A 21,213-nucleotide genomic window follows, 5' to 3' on the forward strand; every position below is an offset into this window, starting at 1 on the left:
AGCATGTATAATGTTTGGGTTGAGAATTACTGATAGAATACAAAGAGTAAAGATAAGATAAGATCACTTCATTGGCCCTATACAATTTCTTGCATTAGGAATTTGTCTTTTCGCAGACCCCAGCTTGCTCTCCATGAGACACACAGACAGGGAGAGAAGCTGGGGGTCAGAGCGCAGGGTCAGCCGTTTATACGGCGCCCCTGGAGCAGCTGGGGTGAAGGGCCTTGCTCAGGGGCCCAACGGAGTAGGATTCCTCCGACAGAGAGAGAATGCAATAATGCAATTAGTTCCGCACCAGAGGGATCTGCTGGGACCACTGTCCTTCCCAGTTTATATCAGTGATATTGTAAGTAAACCAGTCACGTTTACAGATGATAAATCATGAAGCATGTTTGTGCTGACACAACACTTACATCTTGCACCCGAAGAACGCTCCACAGCCGAAACGTTGTGTTTTCTCTCTTCTCTTTTCAGCAGGGAATAAACCCATGACTTGTTCCTTTGCAGACGACGCATGCTGACGCAGCTGCCCACCTGAACTATAATAATAATAATAATAATAATAGTCTGTTATAATATTCAGTCATTTTGAATTATTGTAGTTGTAATAGCTCTGCTCTCTTTTGAATGCAGGTCAGTACAGAACATTTTTGGAAGTGGGGGAGTGTATGTGTTTAAGGGGGGGGGGGGGTCTTATAATTCCTTGGCTCGGAATTGTCTTTTTCCAGTTCCAGAACTCCACCGCTCCCGAGTTGTGCGCACAGCCTCCGGAGACGGTGCCCTCTTTTCCCGCAAACCGCCTCTGACGGACCATTTCCGAAAGGCTCCCTCCCACTCTGCAGATCCAGCAGGAGCCCGGAGTGGAGTTTGCTTTCTGACCTGCGCTCAATGTGTTTGCATTCCACCTTGCTCCCTCCCCTGCCCCCCCCCCGCCACCACTACCCTGCAGGGCAACAGCCAGAGGAGCAGGGAGACTGAAGAGCAGAACACAGCAGAGCTCTTTCCCTCCAGCTCGGGATCAAGCTCGGACAGCTCACAGAGCAACATGACAGCAACATCTGGATTTCTTCTCTGCCTGGCCTTGCTTGTGCCAGGGATTGTGGCAGGGACGAGACCTCCATTAGAGAAGGTAGGAGAGAGGGGGGGGGGGGGGGGGCGAGATTTTCCGACAACAGCTCCAGTGACTGACATGCAAAGTCCATTGACCTCTTCAGCCTTGGCCGTTTCGACCACTTTGTGTTTTCTTTAATGATCCCTTAAAGAGGGGGGCTGGTTAGATTCATCATTAGCGGCAGGAAGAGAAAGAGTCAGCTAGCGAAAGCTGGAACGCCTGCAACTTACTCCATGGAATGTGGTCGGATATATTCGGGGGATCTGAGTTATGAACTTTCGCACACGCACATTCCTAAACTGTGGCTCAGTCTTGAAATCGAGCTCCCTATACCCATGGTGACTCACTCATGTTGCGGGCAATCAGTCTGAACTGTGACTAATATACCTGTTGGCTGGGCATTCAGTGTAAACTCTTTGCTGTCTGATTTAGTCACCTCTTTAGATTGAATCATTTATGAAAGAAATCTAAAGAGACAGAGGCACAGCTTTGTGGATTATTGTCTAACATGGAACACAGTGAGGTAGAGTCACATTTGCTGGTTTTTGATAACAAGGCGGTCACTTTTACAGCGTTTTGAACAGTCTCTGCAGCAGGAGGATGTCTCACACGACTTCGGCACAGGCCCCCGAGACGCAGGTATGTAGAAAATGCGCCGCACGGAGAAAACGTGCCTGTTTGCAATTACCCGGTTTCTACATGGCCAACAGAGCCCTTTTCAAAAACAAGAACGTGGCCGCGGGTCTGGAGACAGGTGTGAGCAGGCTGAATTCAATTCACTGCATCAGCTGCAGGGCCAGAGCAGGAGAGGGGGGTCTGAAGGATTGGGAGGGTTGAGGCTCATGTCTCTCTGTTCACGGCAACGACCTCCGCGCCCACATGGGGAGGATGAGGACGCAAAGCCGGATTTCCCATGAGGCACTGCAGGCACAGTGCCTAGGGCCTATGAAGGAGGGAAACACTGGTGACTAACGAGAAACGAGCTGGAGCAACATGCTTGCGATCGACTCCAGGGGCTCCAAATCAATAATCGCACGCCATCCAGCAGCTGTTCTAGAAACTAGAACTGTTGAAGTGATGGTCGCTGGACTCGCTCCGTCAGTCACGTGGTTGAGCATTAGAATAGATAAAAGAGCATCATGTCAATCGACGTCACTCAATTGGCGTTTACCCGTCTTTTTGCACATTTCGGAGTGAGAGTGTGTAGGGCCTACGAACACCACAATCCGGCCCTGTGAGGAAGGACAGACGTGCTCCTCCGATCCCCTCCGAGCCCATCTTGTGCGACAGCCCCCGAGCTCTGCGGCGATGTAGCACAGGCTCATAGCTGGCTGGAGCAGAGGCGTGTCGCCCAGAGGGACAACACTCTTCTGACGCTCCTGCAATAAGCGGACAAGAGGCTACTGAATCAGGGCTAGAGAGGAGGAAGGGATCTGAGCCCCGGAACTCTGCTTTCTCCCCTGTCCCTCTCTCAGCTCCGCCCCGGCGTCTCCGCAGAACGGCCGTGGGCCTGGACGTCAGACACCTGGAGCTGCTGGTGGCGGTGGGGCCCGACGTGAAGGACGTCCACCGACAGGACACGGAGAGATACGTCCTCACCAACCTAAACATCGTGAGTCCACTTCCAGGGCAGGGGCAGGGGTGGAGAGAAGGGAGGAGCAGGGGCGGGGGGGGGGGGCTATAGGAGTCTGCCCCCACTGCCTCGCTCTCCCCCGTGTGCGGACACAGTGTTCGAAGCAGCGAGCCGAGGTGTGAAAACCGCACGGCCGGCGCTACCAGGAATCGGGTGGGCCTGCCAAAAACTAACTGGAGATGCTAAACGCCAAAAAAGAAAAGTTAGTCACTTTAGAAAGAACGTGGGGGGAACTGGAATCCCTCGCAGCTGGATCTCAGATCTTCCTCACCTGCTCCTACGCTTCTCTTGTGTGTCTCCACAGGCCTCGGAGCTGCTGAGGGACACCAGCCTGGGGGCTAATCTGAGAGTCCACCTCGTCCGCATGGTCATCCTCACGGAGCCCGAGGTAAGCAAGCAGGCAGGCCGGGCCGAGAATAGTGAACTCAAGCGCCCATTGTAGGTGTCTTTTTCTTTTGGCCAGGAAAACCACACTGGGCCTATGCTATCCCGATTCTTAAGTGTTTAAAATGACTTATGGTAAAAAACAGACGATACTGTATGTCATCAGAAAAAGTCAAAGGGAGAAAGGATTCTTAGTGCTGTCAGATTTCCGTTTTGGAGCTGGAGGGTTGCCTTACTGCCCGTGCCATGATCGTCACACGGGTCCCGGGTCACAGGCGGGACCGGCGCCACCCCCTCCGGGCCCAGCCCGCGGCCCCTGAGCCGCCCCCGGCGCTGTGCTGTGCTGCCTCTGAGTGTCCCGTGTGTGTTTCAGCCCGAGATCCAGATCACCAGCAACATCACGTCCTCCCTGATGAGTGTGTGCAGCTGGGGGGGCAAACTGAACCCCCCCAGCGACTCGGACCCCCTGCACGCGGACCTCGTGCTCTACATCACGCGGTAAACTCCGGGCCCCACGAGGGCCGCGCGCGGGACTGCACGCTCACAGGGCGATGCAGAGAGAGGCTTCATCGGACAGTCTTCCCTGGCTTTGAATCGGAATTAAAACTGGCTCCCAGATCCCAGCTAGGCTTATGTTACCTCCGTTCTCTCCAGGGTTGAGAGGGGGGCGGGGGGTCTCACTGGGGTCTGGTTTTCACGAAGAGCTGAAGCTTTAGCAACAGGGGGGGGGTCAGTTGTAACAGCAGAGGGAGATAGGAGTCAGGAGTGTGAGCTACAGAGGCTCCTGAAGAAGGGTCCGTTTCCCCCAGGGGTGCCCGACTCCTGTCCTGGGGTGTCGCCTGACTGATCGGCACCGAGGGGGCTGGGGAAAGACTGGGGGCGCGGTGCCTGTGGTCTGCTCTGACGCTTGTGTCGCCTCCAGCTGGTTCCAGCTCCAGGAGCTCACTGTTCAGACAGTGCACCTCACTGTGCGGGATGGGACTGGCTGTCTTGTTGCTGAAAGGTGCAGGTCTCCCAGTTTGAAGAGCTGGAGAGGCTCGTGTGACTTTTTGAGCTTTGATTAATTGAGGAGTTTCGGAAGTTTGGAAAGTGTGGGGTTGCTGGTGCAGCGGGGCTAAGTGTGTCACCCAGGAAGTGGATCAGGACAACGGAAGATGATTGATTAGACCAATTGGACACCCTGTCCCCGTTCTTCACATGCTGTGGGTTTACAGAGACATATAAGATGTGCTCCTGGACAGGAGCTGTGCACCCTTGGGTGACCCTCTCTTCTTATGTTACCCTTGCACCCCCTGCAGGTTTGATCTTGAATTACCTGATGGCAACAAGCAAGTCAGGGGCGTGGCCCAGCTGGGCGGGGCTTGTTCCAGTGGGTGGAGCTGTGTCATCACCGAGGATACGGGATTTGACCTAGGCATCACTATCGCCCATGAAATCGGGCACAGGTACTGTGTCTGCAGGCTTTAAGTATGCCTCACATTCGGGGGTTTTTCAAATATAGTACATATCTGATAAGGCCCAGCCTTTGGACGAAGCTTCAGGAAAGATGGATTAATTAGACTAATCAACTGTTACCCAACTTGAAAGTCAATTAGCAGCAAACAATCATAAATCATATTGCCTTATGTTGCTCTGTCACCCTTTCTGTTACATGTCTGTTAATTTGAATAAGGCTAGACTCTTAATATTTCTTTGGAAATTACTAATTATTTAGCAATTAGTTGGGGGGGGGGACTCCTTGTTCAAGGGTACAACAGCTGTGCCCCACATAGGATTCGAACCCACAACCCTCCCATTACATATCCATAGCCTTGATCACTGCTACACATAATAACGCAATGGGTCCTAGAGACCAGTTTATAAAGTAGGGAGTGTCACCAGAGCCAGGTGCTGGGTCAAGCACCTTGTACAAGGTTACAATTGCTGTGCCCCATACGGGAGTTGAACCTGCAGCCCTTCCTGTTACAAGTCCAGTGGCGTAACCTGTACTCCAGACCGGAGTGTGAAATGGACCTCTTTTTCCTCTAAAATCAAATGACGCTCTTCTGAAAGTGATCTTATTGCTCTCTGCAGCATCAGCCTTTCAGATTTAAGCCAGAACATTAGGAACCGTTTTCCCAGTGTTCACACCTCATGTCACAGCTGCGTGCGTGCTTCCTTCCTCAGCCTCGGCATCAGTCACGACGGCCCGGGCACCTCCTGCAGCGGCAGCGGGTTCATCATGGCGGCGGACGGCGGCTACAACAGCGTGGACCTCGCCTGGTCGCCGTGCAGCCGGGAGCAGTTCCTCAGCTTCGCCAGGTGCGTGCCGCGGCGGTCTGGTCCGCCAGCGACGGGGCCTGCCGAAGAGACCCCCCCCTCCCCAGTCTGGGTCTGTTTGAACCTCTCCCTCTCGAGGAGAAGGGTTAGAGGAGCGGAGCTTTTACTCGGGTGCTAATGATATAGACTGACCTGGACCTACAACCGCATAGCAGGTCTGTGTGCCGCTGTAGTGCAGTGTGTTCTGAAGTGCTGTGTGCTGCTGTAGTGCAGTGTGTTCTGAAGTGCTGTGTGTTCTGTAGTGCAGTGTGTTCTGTAGTGCAGTGTGTTCTGCTGGCTGTGTGCCGCTGTAGTGCAGTGTGTTCTGTAGTGCAGTTTGTTCTGAAGTGCAGTGTGTTCTGTAGTGCAGTGTGTTCTGCTGGCTGTGTGCCGCTGTAGTGCAGTTTGTTCTGTAGTGCAGTGTGTTCTGCTGGCTGTGTGCTGCTGTAGTGCAGTGTGTTCTGCTGGCTGTGTGCCGCTGTAGTGCAGTTTGTTCTGTAGTGCAGTGTGTTCTGTAGTGCAGTGTGTTCTGAAGTGCTGTGTGCTGCTGTAGTGCAGTTTGTTCTGTAGTGCAGTGTGTTCTGTAGTGCAGTGTGTTCTGTAGTGCAGTGTGTTCTGCTGGCTGTGTGCCGCTGTAGTGCAGTTTGTTCTGTAGTGCAGTGTGTTCTGCTGGCTGTGTGCTGCTGTAGTGCAGTTTGTTCTGTAGTGCAGTGTGTTCTATAGTGCATTGTGTTCTGTAGTGAAGTGTGTTCTGTAGTGAAGTGTGTTCTGCTGGCTGTGTGCTGTTTTAGTGCAGTGTGCTTTGCCAGGTGTGTGATGCACCACTGTGCCTGTGTTCCAGTGCGGAGCAGGCCGGCTGTCTGAGTGACCTGCCGCTGCAGGAGGCGGGGCTGCAGGACTGGAAGCCGGGGCTGTACTATGGGGCGGACGACCAGTGCCGGATCGCCTTCGGCAGCGAGGCCCGCGCCTGCACCTTCAGGCACGGGGACATCGTGAGTCACGCACATCCACGCCCGCTCCCGCACAAGGGCTCACACGCACAGGGTCGTGCGCGCGCTGGCTGACGTGCAAAATCAAATCTAGCCCGCTTGTGCTCGCACAAGCTTGCACATAAATGTTTAGGCTTTTAGAGAAAATGCTGATGCATCCACACACCTCCACATATAACTGGGGAACACAGCATCCAAACACGCATGCTCCCTTTCACTGTGAGAAAACGGAGACTAGGAGGAAGCTCTTTACACAAAGGGTAGTGGGAGTCAGCAACAAGCTAAACAGACAGAAAGCCGAAGCTCATACGCTGCTTTCCTCCCAGAAATGTATGGGTGATCCTTGTTTCTTGAGGGTGACAAGTAACCTTTCTCACCTTCTTATGCATCTTGTGACTTCCTGTGTGCCTAATACTCCGCCCAGAGCTGTCATTTGTCCTGTGCCCCCAGGACATGTGCCGTGTCCTGTCCTGTCACGTGACCCCCAATGACCACAGTTCCTGCTCTCGCCTGCTGGTTCCCCTTCTAGATGGCTCAGAATGTGGGCCCAATCAGGTAAAAGCTTGAAGAAGGAACTAACCAATAGCAAACAAGCCTTAGTAATACCCTATGTAATTATAGGGGCTTAGTGCAATTGTGAGAGGAGTAAATGTACAGGGTTCTGGCACAGCTGTGTGGATTCCTGTATGAATGGTGTGAAATAACAATGTGTGGGTAGGCGTGTGTTCTGTAATGTTATATTTATTAGTGATGTTGTGTTTACTTGTACTGTTTGAGCATGTTGTAAGTTTCTTTGTCCATAAAACACAGACACATTTCTGAGAAAAGGTATTATCAACTGGTACCGTATCAATATGAGGAACTACTCTCGCGCTGCATTTAGATACTGAACTGATCAGAGGGGCCCTTCTTGTGCTTAATGCTTTATAAGAAGCAATGCAGTGGAATCAGACCGTGAGGTAGCAGTCTGTGCTGGTAGCGATTAAATGCACGTTTTTTTCCCTGCACTTCCCAGTGGTGCCTGAAGGGGCGCTGTGTGTCGCCGACCCAGCTGAGCTCCCCGGCGATGATCCACGGCGCCTGGTCTGGCTGGTCGGAGTTCTCCCAGTGCTCCCGCACCTGTGGGGGAGGGGTCAGATCCCGGCGGAGACAGTGCAACAACCCGAGGTGACCGGCAGCCGCGTGGCTGGGAAGCACTCGCTAATCAATCGCCATCGATTACAGTCTAATCAATAATCAATCGTGCATGCTTAATGAATTAGGAAATCAAATGAATAATTATTTGACATCAATTATTGCTTAATTGATCTTTATTGGTCACGAATATTCAAATAATATTCTGAAATTAGTATGATTTGATATTGTGTCATATTGAGAATTAAATATTAAATGATAATTAATATTCGATAATTACCTATCAGAAATCAAGCCGTCCTGGAATCGGAAGAGGCAATCCTGGGTGCGGATTGGCTGAGAGATCCGTGAAGGGCGCTGTGTCGTTATGGGTCAAGCGTAAATCACTATGTCGCCGTAAGGGTCCGTTACAGTGTCAGACCTTTCCCCTCCAGGCCAGCGTTTGGAGGAAGGAGCTGTGAGGGCAGGGATGTTGAAGCCGGGCTGTGTAACACACAGGTAAGACTCTCCGGCCAAGGCTGTGACATGTGGATGCTGGTGGATGCTGCACATTGGTGGTGGCAGTGGGATTCCCCATTACCTGTAAAGCACTTTGAGTGGAGTGTTCAGAAAAGTGCTATATAAGTGTAAGCAATTATTATTATTATTATTATTATTATTATTATTATTATTATTATTATTATTATGTGGGTCTTCATGGCTCACCCCAGTGCAGACCTGCGAAGCTCAGTTCAGATTTCGGGGGTTAGAATGAATCCGCATTTCAAATCACAACATAAGTGAAATGTTCACAGTAACTTCTAAAACCCTCAACTTACATGCTTGATTCGGAATTTGTCACATTTTTCTACAACATCAATGAATTTATTTAGTTTCCAAGATTCAACAGGCGGTCTGGGGAAACGGGACAGCTTTTCAACTTGAATGGCTGCTGTCCCAGGCAGCCTGCAGGGTGCAGAGACTGTGGTGTTGCTGTAGCACCACAGCTATGACCCAGGCGTCTTTTCCCACTGCACGGCACACATCCCACATTGGGAAGACCGGCCTTGCTCCAGGGTCTTCTTCAAACATCGGCGTGTGTACGAAAGAAAAGACCTGAAACGTTACCAGGGCCGCTCACTTACAAAATACAAAAGCAGCGATACTTGTAAACGTTGAAAACAATCAACTTCACTGGCAAAAGTAACATTCCGGGCAGGGCTTGGACGCTACAGTGTAGAGATCGTCGGTTTCACATAGATAACAGGACCAGTCTCAGTGCGGCTTGTCCCGGTTCACGTCTCTCTCCCCCTCCGTGCGCCGAGGCAGGCCTGCGAGAAGAGCCAGCTGGACTTCATGGCCGAGCAGTGCTCCCGGACCAACTCCGAGCCCCTGAGACTGAAGCCCACCTCCGCCTCCTGCCACAGCTGGGTGCCCGCTGTGGGCTTCGTCAGTGGTGAGCTCTCGCACTGACCTCCAGAGCCCACTGGTGGGCTCACATTGAGCAGGCAGGAAGCCTGCTGGTCCCCACTTACCCAGCTGGGAGGGCTGGAGCCAGTGGGGTGAAGACCTCACTCAGTGTCTGCGGCGGGGACTCGAACCCACAGCCTGTCGGGGCACGAGATCAGGGACTAACCCGCTGTGCTCGCCCTGCCCTGGTACATCTGCGAGTATTCGTGAAGCAAATCCAGAAATGACCCTAACAGCCCGTTCAAAAACTGCGCCACGTTCTATTGCGAGCAGAGTAAAGCGTATCTAAGAGCTGTGGGGTCCCAGCCAAGCACAGAGAGGCAGGGCTAAACATGATCCAGACCGAGGGATCTTCACAGCCATGTGAAGTGACAGACCAGCTCGTGGTCCTGTACTGTAGGTGTCGTTCTGTTACTCAGCGGCTTGTGGGACCTGGATGTAAACTGAGCCCTCCCCCCCTCCCCCCCTCCCCCTCCAGGTGACGCCCAGTGCAAACTCATGTGCCGCTCGCTGGGGCAGAACTTCATGATGAGCCGGGGCAGCCAGTTCCTGGACGGGACAAGGTGTGAGCCTGGCAGCCCCACCCCCGCAGGGTCCCGGGGGGCGTGCCTGGCAGGGAGATGCCAGGTAATGTCCGTGAGTGTGCCTGGCAGGTGATGTCAGGTGATGTCAGTGAGTGTGTATGGCAGGTGATGTTAATTGGTGTCCGGTGATATTATATGATGTCAGCGATTGTGCGTGGGAGGTGATGTCAGGTGATGTCAGTGAGTGTGCCTGGCAGGTGATGTCAGGTGATGTCAGTGAGTGTGTATGGCAGGTGATGTTAATTGGTGTCCGGTGATATTATATGATGTCAGCGATTGTGCGTGGGAGGTGATGTCAGGTGAGGTCAGGTGATGTCAGTGAGTGTGTATGGCAGGTGATATTATATGATGTCAGCGATTGTGCGTGGCAGGTGATGTCAGTGATTGTAGGTAAGGGAGGGTACTGCAAAAAGAGAGAATGCTGTTATTTTGGTTTGGTTAATGTTCACATCAAACAGATTCCTCTTATCAAGCAAACAGACCCCATTGTACCATGATCCTGTCCGAAAAGAGGCACGTTCTCAAGCGTGGTAACCCGGTGTGAACCTAGCATTCAGCGCGATCGCGGAGTATTTAGAGTGAGTACCGCTTCACTGCTCCAGACGTCACTGCGGCGCGGAGCTGATGCGCCACTCTCCTCTTCCTCCCGCCAGCTGTTCGGCTGCGACGGCCAGTTGAACTCTGGGACGGTGGAGGACGTGTGCGGGGTGTGTGGTGGGAATGGCACCTCCTGCAGTCAGGTCTCCGGCTCCTACAGCGAGGGGCAGCCCAAAGGTACTGCCCCCTACCTGCGCACCCCTGTAACTGCCCTCTGGTGGAACCCAACGCTTCTGGTAGACACAGTCAGTTTGGGGGCCCGGGGCGATCTTAAATAACAAGCGAATAATAAAAAATCAGTATCCGGCACTAATTCCTCCTTCCGGGGGCAGAAACGGACTCTCTCTCCTGCCCCCCTCCGCCGCCATGGAACCCGCGAGCAAGCGCCGATGTTTCCTCTCTCCTGTTTTGCAGAGTACACCACGTTCCTCACCCTCCCGGCCAACGCCACACGCGTCCACGTCGTCAACAGCAGGTCCCTCTTCTCACACCTGGGTGAGTCGGACCTCCACGGTCGTGGGCCAGTGGGGGGGGGTTGTCGCTTTTGCTTTCAGAGAATATTCCATTTTAGCCCCGGGATAACGTGCTAAATGCGTCTGCAGAGTTTCTTTAAGTATTCCGAGCCCGGAAGGTGTGGTGGTGAACAGGGACGGTGATCGGGTAATCATCGCTGGCGTCTAGGTCTTCTAGGATGAGGATGAGGTTAGATTATGAGAGGCTGATGCCGGGTCCAGCCACTGACACAGCAAACCCCCACCCTGATCTGGCTGGCGGGATTTCTGAGAGGGGTGAGCAGTTGGACCCCTGCGTGAAGCTTTGGGGAAGGGAGTACTACGAGCAAAAGTAGATCCCAGATTCCAAATCCAAGCCGTTAGGCAAGAGCGAAGTCACCAAGTAGGAGAACCAGGTCGGGTCGTCAAAGGAGTCGGGTCGAGAAGCGTGCACAAGGGAAGTACCCCGGCGTCCTGGCCAAATTTCCCATCGGCCTTTATCGATCATGGCCTCCTCACAATCCCCCTCTATAAAATTGGCTACATTACTCTGCTCTCCTCCCCACTGAGAGCTGGTGTGTGGGGAGCGTTCTGGCGCACTATGGCTGCCGTCGCATCATCCAGGTGGGGCTGCACATTGGTGGGGGTGGAGGGGATCCCCATTACCTGTAAAGCGCTTTGAGTGGAGTGTCCAGAAAAGCGCTATATAAGTGTAAGCAATTCTTATTATTATTATTAAGGGAAAGCTGTGGAAGACTTCTCAATAGTGAGCGGAGGTAAGCCGGTGAAGAGTGTTTCACTGTTGAAGAGAGGGAGACGTGGTTGGATAATCAGTTCCCGGATGAGCGTTTGAGGCGTGTAGTACAAGGGGGAACGCCGGGGCGCGTACGGGGAGAAGGTACGAGTCGTGACGCGGGCCGCCCCTGTCCCCCGCAGCGGTGACGGTGGGCGAGAGGTACGTGCTGGCCGGGAGGGGCGCCGTGTCCAGGAACACCTCCTATCCTTCGCCGCTGGAGGACAGCAGGCTGGAGTACCGGCTCCACCTCACCGCCGACCACCTGCCGGACTCCGAGGAGCTGCTGCTGCCCGGGCCCGTCCAGGAGCGGGTGGACATACAGGTCAGGCCGCCCAGCGGGAGCGGGGAGGGCCGAGAGCCGGCCTGGCTTGCAGTCGCGCGCTGGGGATACGGGCCTCAGGCGGCGTCGCGCTGCCGTTTCGGTTTGCCCGAAGAGCCGTGAGGCGCCTCTCTATCGGCATCGGTCATACTTGTCGATTTCGAAGGCGTGTGTTCGGAATGCTCCCGGGGTGGCTCGCCCAGCGATCCGGCTGTCTCCGTGGCTACGTGACAGACTGGGGTTGTGCGCCCCGTGCTTCTGGGATAGATTCTGGGTTGCCGTGACCGGGGGGAAGTGGCTCGCCGCCGTTGGGCGGCCGGGAAGGCTACGTTTGCCAGCGGCTCACTCCAGTCCCGTATCCCGCAGGTCTATCGGAAGTATGGGAGGGAGTACGGCGAGGTCACCAGCCCCAACATCTCCTACTCCTTCTTCATCCCCTGGGAGATCCCCTCTGCCAAGTGGACAGCTGCCACCTCAGCTTGCTCCACCACTTGCGGGACAGGTAACGGTGCCCCGGAGAGGACAAACTGCACCCAGAAATAACCCCCCTGCCTACGGCCTTGTTCAATCACCGGGACCCCGGGTTCCAGCAGAATGATGTCACTGCGGCAACCCAACGGAGGGCGTTGACCGTGGGTCTGGCAGAACGTTCCCAGCCTCCGCTGTGTCTCCAAGATCCCGTGAAGGGGCTTATAAACAGGTCCTTTCAGAAAATCCCTGCTGATAAAAATAATTCCCTTATGCCAAGGTTATGTAAGGCCCTCTTATGAAGATCCCTAAGCAGATTTTACCCAGACGTAGCGAGAAATGGCTGAACGTTTGCATTAAAACCCCCCCTTCTCCCTGCCCCCCAGGAGTGCAGGAGATCTCCTACGTCTGCGTGGACTCCAGCACTGAGCAGAGGGCTGAAGACAAGGAGTGTGGAAGCCCCCCCCAGCCCGCAGTCCTCCAGACACCCTGTAACCTCCGACCCTGCCCCCCCAGGTACAGCACTGCTGTGGGCTGATGAACCAGCTACCGGCTGAGCTTCTTAATGAGGGCGAAGGGGAAGTGTGCTCCCATCAGCGGCCTCCCGAGCCCTGCAGTGTCACACTGGGCAAGAATTAGGAAGCCATGATACTCCTCCATAAGGATACGATCAAAACACTTTGAAAGTACCATAATTGGAAAGGACTGTGTACTCTATTTGCTTAGTGGCTGACAACTGCAGGAAGTCAATAGGAATGACTAAGGAGTCCCAGCAATTCCTACACTTGCTCCTGTCATTCTTACTTGTTTTCAACATTGCAACTAGTATTCTAAGACAGCTGCCCCTTCATTCGATTACTGATGCTTAACCATGATGTTCACAGTTTTTCTAGTGATGTACTTGACCAAAGGGAACTGCTCACTTTGCTCTCGCTGTTGCATAGCTGGGAGGTGGGAGAGTTCGGGCCCTGCAGCGCCCCCTGTGGCAGAGGGGAGATGGTGCGTCCAGTTTGGTGCGTGCGGAGGGAAGGGGGGCTGACCGTCCAGCTGCCCGCGTCCGAGTGCCCGCCGCGCTGGGCGCCGCGCTCCAGCCAGCCCTGCAACCCCCAGCCATGTCCGGGCAGGTGGCGCGTCTCCGACCCGGGCCGGTGCTCGGCGGTGTGCGGGCCGGGGGTGGCCGGGCGGTCCGTGTCCTGTGTCCAGGCCCTCCAGGGTTCGGACGTGGAGGTGGATGAGAGGATGTGTCCAGAGTCCGAGAGGCCCGCGGAGCTCCTTCCCTGCGTGGTTGACGTCTGCCCGCTGGGCTGGGAGTCTGGGAACTGGTCAGAGGTAGACTGGCAGAGGAATAGAGCTGTAATACTCACAAACATGGCCGACACCTAGCAGGGGGTGAATGGACTGACTGCACGTAGATCTTGCAGACTGCTACAAGCATCAGCTTCTGATTAGCTCTGCCTATCAGCAACAGGAAAAGAAAGATTAACCTCCACAGTACTAACACAAGCCTGCATGTTAATAAATAACATTCTTCCTTCTTTCAAAAGATGCTCTCTGGGTTACGCTATACTAAGGTGCACTGATGTACTAAACCTTGCTCTTGCGCGTCATTGCACCTGGGTGTAAATCCTAGTCATGTTGAATGGTTTCAGGATAGCCTTTAATGGTTGATCAAGGGCTCCTCAGGGGTTCAGCGGTCACTGCATGGTAGAGCTTCTGCTTATTAAGAGCAGTGCTTTCCAGTTCCCTTATTCTGCGTATTCAGCCATCTTCAGTCCGGTGTTGTTGGTGCAGGAGGCTGTGGCTTTTACGTGCTCCAGTAAGGTGCTGTGAATACCTGTCTTTCCCAGGCTCCACGGTTACACAAAGCGGGGCTTGACTGGGTCTCGCGCGCCAGGGCGGGGCCTGTGTATGTGTGGAGCCCTGTGATTGGCCAGTGCTCCAAGAGCTGTGGAGGAGGTGAGTGTGCACGATCATTCCATCTCTCTCCAGCAGGGGGCAGCACACTGGACTTCAATATTTCTCAGCTTGGAGCTGCTGGTTATCGTCTACTCACCCAGTTCTCCCGATTGACAGCGACATCTCCTTCACTGCTACGACTGGCTAACAGGCTCCTCCAACACTCCCACCTGCAAGAGTCATTTGTCTTTTGATAGTCTGCAAGCTGAACAGCACCATACAGGATTGTCAGTACCAACCGGACCACTGACACCACAGCCCTTTCTATATTGGCAGCACTCTGCTAATTCTGTGTCGCCCGCTGGGGAATCCCAGTCAGTCAGCTGCCAGTATCATCTAATTTGTCAAAGAGCCCCACCCACACTCCAGCGAGGCACCTACACTGGTTGAGCCATTGAGCGGAATTAATTCCTTACACTTACATTATATTACATTACACTCAAAGCGCTTTACAGGTAATGGGGAATCCCACTACCACCACCAGTGTGCAGCCCCACCTCACCAGCTCTCAGTGGGGAGGAGAACAGAGTGATGAAGCCAGTTCAGAGATGGGGATTATTAGGAGGCCATGGTAGGTAAGGGCCAATGGGAAATGTGGCCAGGACGCTGGGGGTAACACCCCTACTCTTTTTGAGAAACGCTGAATGCTGGGTAATCCCCTCCTGTGGCTCGTGTCCCAGGTCTGGCAGAGGTGCGGTACTCCTGTGTGGATCACCAGTCCAGGTCCACGGTGCCGGAGACGCAATGCGACGAGGCCAGCAAGCCCGGGTCCAGACTGGAGCCCTGCGGCCGTACCCCCTGCCCCCCAGCGTGAGTCTCCCCAGCCAGGAGGTCAGAGTGTCGCTGTCCCGCTGGGTCACTCCTTCACTGCACACCTCGTCCTCATGTGTGCCGGTGCTGGTATCTCAATCCTCGTATCCTAATCCTGGCAACAGAATTCTGGATTCCCGGAACAAATGCTGATTTTGTGTTTGGGTTCAATCTGGACCGCCAGTAGCAGCAGGTAGCAGGACTGTTTATCTCGAACCCGGCTCTGTGGATCAGCACTGGTCCATGGAGCAATGCTGACCAATCCTTGACATAACCTTAAGTATCATTACCGATTAAATTCTATTTTTTTTTAACTACGTTTTTGCCTAAGCGGTTCACAAAGAAGGAGGACTGGTCCCTGGTACAAACAAAGCTGTGGAAGACAGTTTAGGGTACAGCGACGCCCCCTTCTGGCCGGATATGGTACTGATGGCAGGCCCACCTGTGCTAAATTTCCTCTTCAGCACAACCAGCGTCTCTTTCGTTAGCTTGGTAGTCCATTTAGAAGCAGTCATTCCCATCACTGTGTGATCTTAACCATCTTCATTCCTCTTCTATTCTCATATATTAACTGAGAATTCACTCTTTCTAGTGTGTGTGATTGTGTTAGCTCTTGGGGAGCCCAACTCCAGTCCAGGGGGCTTTGGAAGTCCAGAATTCCTGAGTGTTGGGGTGTAGCTGGAGAAGGCCCTGTCACCCATATATTGTAAGCAATCTTGGGGGATAAACAGGAGGCCAGAAACAGACTAATGAAAGTTGTATGGTGGGGAATTGGAAGATAGTATATCAGATGATGTGCCAGGTCAATAATTAAGCCAATAATTAGCTCAATGAGGTCATTAATAGATGAGCCGGAATGACACAGCTGGGCTCCAATGCTGATGTTGTGCTCTTTGGACTCTTGCTCCCTCCTGGCCAGCAGGTGGCACTCTAAGATGGGGGTGTGCAGTGTGTCGTGCGGCGGGGGCGTGGCCCGCCGGCTCCTGTACTGCACGCGGGCCAGCGAGGAAGCCGGGGAGGTGCTGAGCGACTCCGAGTGTGGGGCAGTCCCGAGGCCCGAGGAAGTGGTCGCCTGCAACACCCACAGCTGTCCTGCCAGGTGGGGCTCTTTTCCCATAAGCCTCCATGGGCGCGTGGAGCTCCAGACACGCCGCCCAGAACCTGCGGGTCAACGCCCCAGGGGAATCTAAGGAAAACTCCAAATCCTCAATGGCTGAGGACTCAGAAACCGTAGCCGTGCAGAGTCGCGAGATCAGGGATGGAGTCGATTAACGCCTGACAGTAAAAACCCTGGTGGAACGGAATCCCAAGGCAGAAGTCAGGGACCAGACTTTTCCTGCTATTTCACTGATTATTCAGGCACGTGAAAATAACGCCCAGCGATAGACTGGCGTCCCATCCAAGGGGTACCCTGCCTCGCGCCCATTGCTTGCCGGCATAGTCTCTGGCTCCCCCAGCGCCCCTGAATCGGATGGAGCAGACAGAAAACGGATTAATCTGCCTCTCGGTAGCGACCGTTGATGATTCATTTGGTTTCCTCTATATCTTTCTTGGTGGAAGAAAATTCCAAGTATTTCCCGATTCAAATGGACTGGCGCATTATCTCCTGCAGTGCTGCTCTGGTGTCCCTGTGGAGGCCAGAGTGGGTCTCTATGTAGGACTGTGTGAGAACTGGCAGGATGTGCTCTGAGTGAGCGCCGCGGTTCCGCGTGGGCTCGTGCCCTCCGCCGCTCCACCCCACCCCGCCGGTTTATCCCGCAGCACCTGGGGTGCGAACCGGGGTCTCCCGGTGTGACGCCCCAGGGAACCAGCCGAGTGAGCTAAAGGAGACCCCCCCCACGACGTCGCCGTGCCCAAACTAACTCCGCTACATCTGTACTCTCCTGTTGCTGTTGGCAGGTGGAGGGTGCAGGAATCTGGGCCCTGCTCTGTGTCCTGCGGGCTTGGCGCGGCCCGGCGGACGGTGTCTTGTGTCCGGTTTGAGCAGGGGAGAGACTCCGAGGTGCCCCCGGAGCTGTGTCCGGAGCTGGAGAAGCCCCCAGCCCTGGTGCCCTGTCTGGTGCAAGTGTGCACCTTCAGCTGGGCGGTGCAGGAGTGGACCAAGGTACAGAACAGGCCTGGTGCAACTGCACCAACACACACAAACGCACACACACACACAGGCCCACTTATCACTACCGCTAACCTCACAATGCACGGTTCAGCAGCAATGCACAATCTCCACCTCTGCACTGTCCCCCCGTCCCCCTTAATAGTGACAGCTCCCCCCCTCAGCTGAATCCGAGGGGGTGGCTGTACCAGAACTGAATCACAGACTTGTATTTAAGTTGCGTATTGGTGAACGTGCAAAAGAACAAGTAAACAAGTTGGGTTTCTTTTCTTCTCTTTTCGGCAGGGCATTAACCTCTACTTGTTCCTTTGCAGCCTACGTGTGCTGACGCAGCTCCCTTACTGGTATTATTTAACTTGTTGTTGCTGCTGCTGCTGCTCTGGTGTTTCCTTCATGTCTTTGTATCGGAGCGTACGTGCGAATAGGCATTTCACCGCTCTTGTGCACGTGACGCATAAACCGAGCTGAACTTATGGAGGGGAAATACATTTTACACGAGCAGGTGGCTGCGTCGGCATGCGTGGGCTGCAAAGGAGTCAACGTTTATTCCCCGCTGAAAAGAGAAGAGAAGAAACATAATATTTCAGCTGTGGAGCCTTCTTTGGGTGTGCCTTCTACATTTCAGACATTTCATCTAAGCATTTCATCGCACTCGTGCAAATGACAAATACACCGAACTGAGCACGATGCAGGGATGCGAGTAGCAGTTTAATGGCGGTTGTGACCTTTAACCCCCGAGAAAGAGCTAGAAACGTGCGAGCTGTCTTCCCGTGGCTGTGCGCTGACCCCGTGCCCCTGTCCCTCAGTGCTCGGTGTCCTGTGGCTTCGGGATCCAGTCCCGGCAGGTGTCCTGCGTGGGGCCGGCCACGCCCCACCCCCTCAGCCCCCTGTTCTGCATGCACCTGCCCAAGCCCATCACCATCCAGGGCTGCCACCTGCAGGACTGCCCCCTGGCGCCAGCAGCCGATCCGACGGCCGGAGCCCCCAATAAGGACCAGCCCCCAGCCGCGGGCTCTGACGGGCGCCGGACAGACAGCCCTCTGGGCCCGGATAGGATCGGGGTTCCGGGAGAGGAGCCCCCAGTGCCAGGAACCGCCCCAGATCGGCAGGCGATCCCGGGGACGCCCGCTCCAAACCCGCCGCAGGACCCCGCTGTCACCAGACCAGGGGCCACGCCTGCCCCATCCCGGCCAACGGCAACCCCCAGCAGCCCCCGAGAGAAGCCCCAGTACAGAGAGGAGCCTCTGAGTCCCCCGAAAACTGAGACAAGTTAGGTGGTGGATAAGTCCAACTTCCATTCTCTGTCCTGTCCCCTTTGTGCTCTTCTGATCAGTCTGTGACTCTTATTCTGCATGTTTCTTTACAGTCCTGTTCCTTGCCTGCTGTATGTTTTTCCTGTTCTCTGTGTCACATTAACTGTCTCTCAGCCTGCCCGTCCTGGTGACAGAGGCAGGAACACTGACCCACCTGTTGTCTGTCTGTCCGCTCCAGGTGTGTGCGGCCAGCTGCTTCTGAAGGACTCTGGGACGGTGGACCTGAGGCACGTCCAGTCGCGGGACTGTCTGCTGTCTATCGGCCGGCCCCTGGGCCAGGTCATCCAGGTCAAGGTGGTGTCCAGCTCCCTGAACTGCAAGGACAGTAGGTGACCATAGGAAAAGCCATCGGAAGTAGACAGGATGGCAGTAATTAAGGGTCCATCCATCCGTCTGTAATGGCATTGTCCTTAAAGGACCCAGATAGTAGCCCATCAGGAAGTTAAATCTGCATTAACAGGAAATCAGCATTATGGGTCAAGAAATACAGTTTGTGTTTAGAAAGATACCAGCTCCAATGCCTTATTAAACCACATATTGGTGAAGCCACGCCGCTCAGCTTTCTCCTGTGTGCCAGCGAGCCAGCTGAGCTGGTTTTGAGGCTGTCATGTTAAGGGAAAGTCCAATGGACGGGCAAAGACCGTCTTCGTCGCCCAGAAAAAAAAAGAACAAGGACAGGACATAGAGGGAACAGGGAGGAAGCAGATAAAAAGAACGCAATGGGCAAGTTTGTGGGTTAAAGGCGTTGTTCTGCGTTACTCCTGCCCTGCTTACAACGCGACAGGCTTGCCTGCAGACCCCCGGCGCTGACCGGCAGTGTCTGTGTGTGCCCGCCTGTGCCCAGGGGAGCTGCTGGTGCTCTACAGCAGGCTGATGCTCAGGAAGAGGTGCGAGAGGCTGGCCGGCTACACCCTGACCACCAACACCAACGTGCTGCTGATCCGCCAGGGCCGCGTCACCCCCGGCAACGGAGTCCTGCTGGCCTACCAGAGCCTGAACGCCAGCGGCGGCCATGACGGCGGTGAGGGGGCGGGAGAGGAGGGGGGGGGGCGTTCGGGCAGGGAGAGCCGGAGACGGACAAGAGTGGGGGACAGGAGGAGAGCGGGGGGGGGGGGGGGAGGGATCCGGGACCTGGAATCGGCCCTTGACGGCCCCCCCCCCCTGCTTGTCGATTCGGTCTCCGCAGGCTGCGACGTGCAGCTGTTCGGCTCCTCGGGGGAGATCGTGAACCCCGTCCAGCCCCCGGATCCCGGGACACGCGCCTGCCGGACCTTCGTCAACGCCCCGCCCTCCCGGCAGGTGGAGGTCCGAGCCCTGAGCATCGGCCCCGCCTTCGTCGGCGGCGGCGGCGGCGGCTCCAGGCAGCCCAGCTTCATCCTGGTGAGAGCGCGAGGGTGGCGGGCGCGTGTGCGTGGGAGTGCGACACGCGTGTGACGAGTGTGTTTGTGGCGAGTGGGTGTGCACAACACCCGTACACTCATAAGCGTGCGATGTGCTGGATGATGAGTGTGAGGAGTGTGTGATGAGTATTTGTGGAGTGTGATGTGTGTGGATGATGAGTGTGAGGAGTGTGTGATGAGTATTTGTGGAGTGCGATGTGCTGGATGATGAGTGTGAGGAGTGTGTGATGAGTATTTGTGGAGTGTGATGTGTGTGGATGATGAGTGTGAGGAGTGTGTGATGAGTATGTCTGGAGTGTGAAGTGCGTGGATGATGAGTGTGATGAGTGTGTGACAAGTGTGATGTGTGGTGCAGTGGTGTGTGTAGTGGGTGGGTGTGACATTCAACCCCTGTGATCCTTAAAAGTTAATTAATCTAGGATCTCACCTAGCTTTTTTTGGAAAGAAACCAATATATCGGCATGGCTGGGCAGCCCGTTCCCCACTCCTGCCACCCTTCTTGTTCGGGATGTTAACGCCACTTCCCTGTCGTTCCTACTCGTGTCCTCTGGCTCGTGTCCGGGTGTGGGGACAGAATCCAAGCGCAGCCGGGGGCCACGGTCTCTAGATAAGACAGCCAGGCTGGGAATACGGCAGCGGGTCTCCTCTCTCCCGGCAGATCCGGGACGTCGACGTCATGCGGAGCGTGGTGTTCCGGGGAAACCGCCTCTTCTTCTGGCGTTCCTCGGGAAGCAGGGTGGAGATCGAGTTCCACGGCACCTACGCGCACCAGGAGGGCGCCTTCCGCGCGGAGTACTCCATCATCGACCCCTGATTTCCCGCCGCGCGGAGTTCCGATATCGCACTCTGCTAGAAAAGACAGAACTCCCTTGATTCGAGCTCGTCTCGCCCCTCGATTCGTAAGAATTGTGATGATTGAAAAACACAGTAATTGCACATAATTCTGCAGGAACACCTCTTACTGGCTAATCGATGTTCGAAGGGGCGTCTTCAGTATTTGTGAATTTCACTACAAATGGTGGGAGATGCCTGTAAGATCTGCAAACTCTTTGTAAAAAAAAAAAATATGTTTTATGACATTTGTGTACATTCTTAAACATTAACAACATGCAGATAAATTGTGTAGCATATAATCCCACATTTACCAAGGCAAATCATCTGTTCTTGACGATGTAAATATATGCATATATATATTGAATATTTGCAACATTTGTAAAATTGCAATTATACAAGGTACTGGTTCTGGGGTTTACAGGTATTGTCAATATTTTATCCTCAGCCCTGGGTTGTACAGTGTGTTATTTCTCACACGGTTTCCAGTTTCTTGCTTTCTCGCTTAAAAACCATTTCTTTTTACTTTTAAATCAGTAT

The 21,213-nt window shown here is 54.3% G+C and overlaps 1 protein-coding gene across 1 annotated transcript; it reads left to right on the forward strand.

Moving 5' to 3' along the window:
* Positions 1–749: 749 nt before the first annotated feature.
* Positions 750–21,089, forward strand: adamts13 (ADAM metallopeptidase with thrombospondin type 1 motif, 13). The gene is made up of 28 exons (XM_088614798.1): positions 750–1,129; positions 1,684–1,750; positions 2,587–2,723; positions 3,049–3,132; positions 3,502–3,626; positions 4,427–4,573; positions 5,295–5,429; positions 6,268–6,418; positions 6,866–6,970; positions 7,431–7,582; positions 7,984–8,047; positions 8,858–8,984; positions 9,477–9,625; positions 10,236–10,356; positions 10,594–10,674; positions 11,607–11,788; positions 12,152–12,287; positions 12,640–12,769; positions 13,198–13,582; positions 14,101–14,209; positions 14,890–15,019; positions 15,942–16,118; positions 16,919–17,123; positions 17,936–18,398; positions 18,621–18,767; positions 19,287–19,463; positions 19,629–19,822; positions 20,501–21,089. The coding sequence occupies exons 1-28, from the start codon at positions 1,046–1,048 to the stop codon at positions 20,654–20,656; spliced, it is 4,320 nt and encodes a 1,439-aa protein (XP_088470924.1). The 5' UTR covers positions 750–1,045; the 3' UTR covers positions 20,657–21,089.
* The last annotated feature ends 124 nt before the right edge of the window (positions 21,090–21,213 follow it).

The sequence above is a fragment of the Lepisosteus platostomus genome, chromosome 21, assembly GCF_059453375.1.
Source record: "Lepisosteus platostomus isolate fLepPlt1 chromosome 21, fLepPlt1.hap1, whole genome shotgun sequence".
Classification (NCBI taxonomy): domain Eukaryota; kingdom Metazoa; phylum Chordata; class Actinopteri; order Semionotiformes; family Lepisosteidae; genus Lepisosteus; species Lepisosteus platostomus.

Excerpts from the sequence above, each read along its gene's own strand:
- adamts13 (XM_088614798.1), top strand. The coding sequence starts at position 1,046 with ATGACAGCAACATCTGGATTTCTTCTCTGCCTGGCCTTGCTTGTGCCA. Across the intron at positions 13,583-14,100 it reads AGTCTGGGAACTGGTCAGAG|GCTCCACGGTTACACAAAGC; the intron begins GTAGACTGGCAG and ends TGTCTTTCCCAG. Across the intron at positions 18,768-19,286 it reads CTCCCTGAACTGCAAGGACA|GGGAGCTGCTGGTGCTCTAC; the intron begins GTAGGTGACCAT and ends GCCTGTGCCCAG.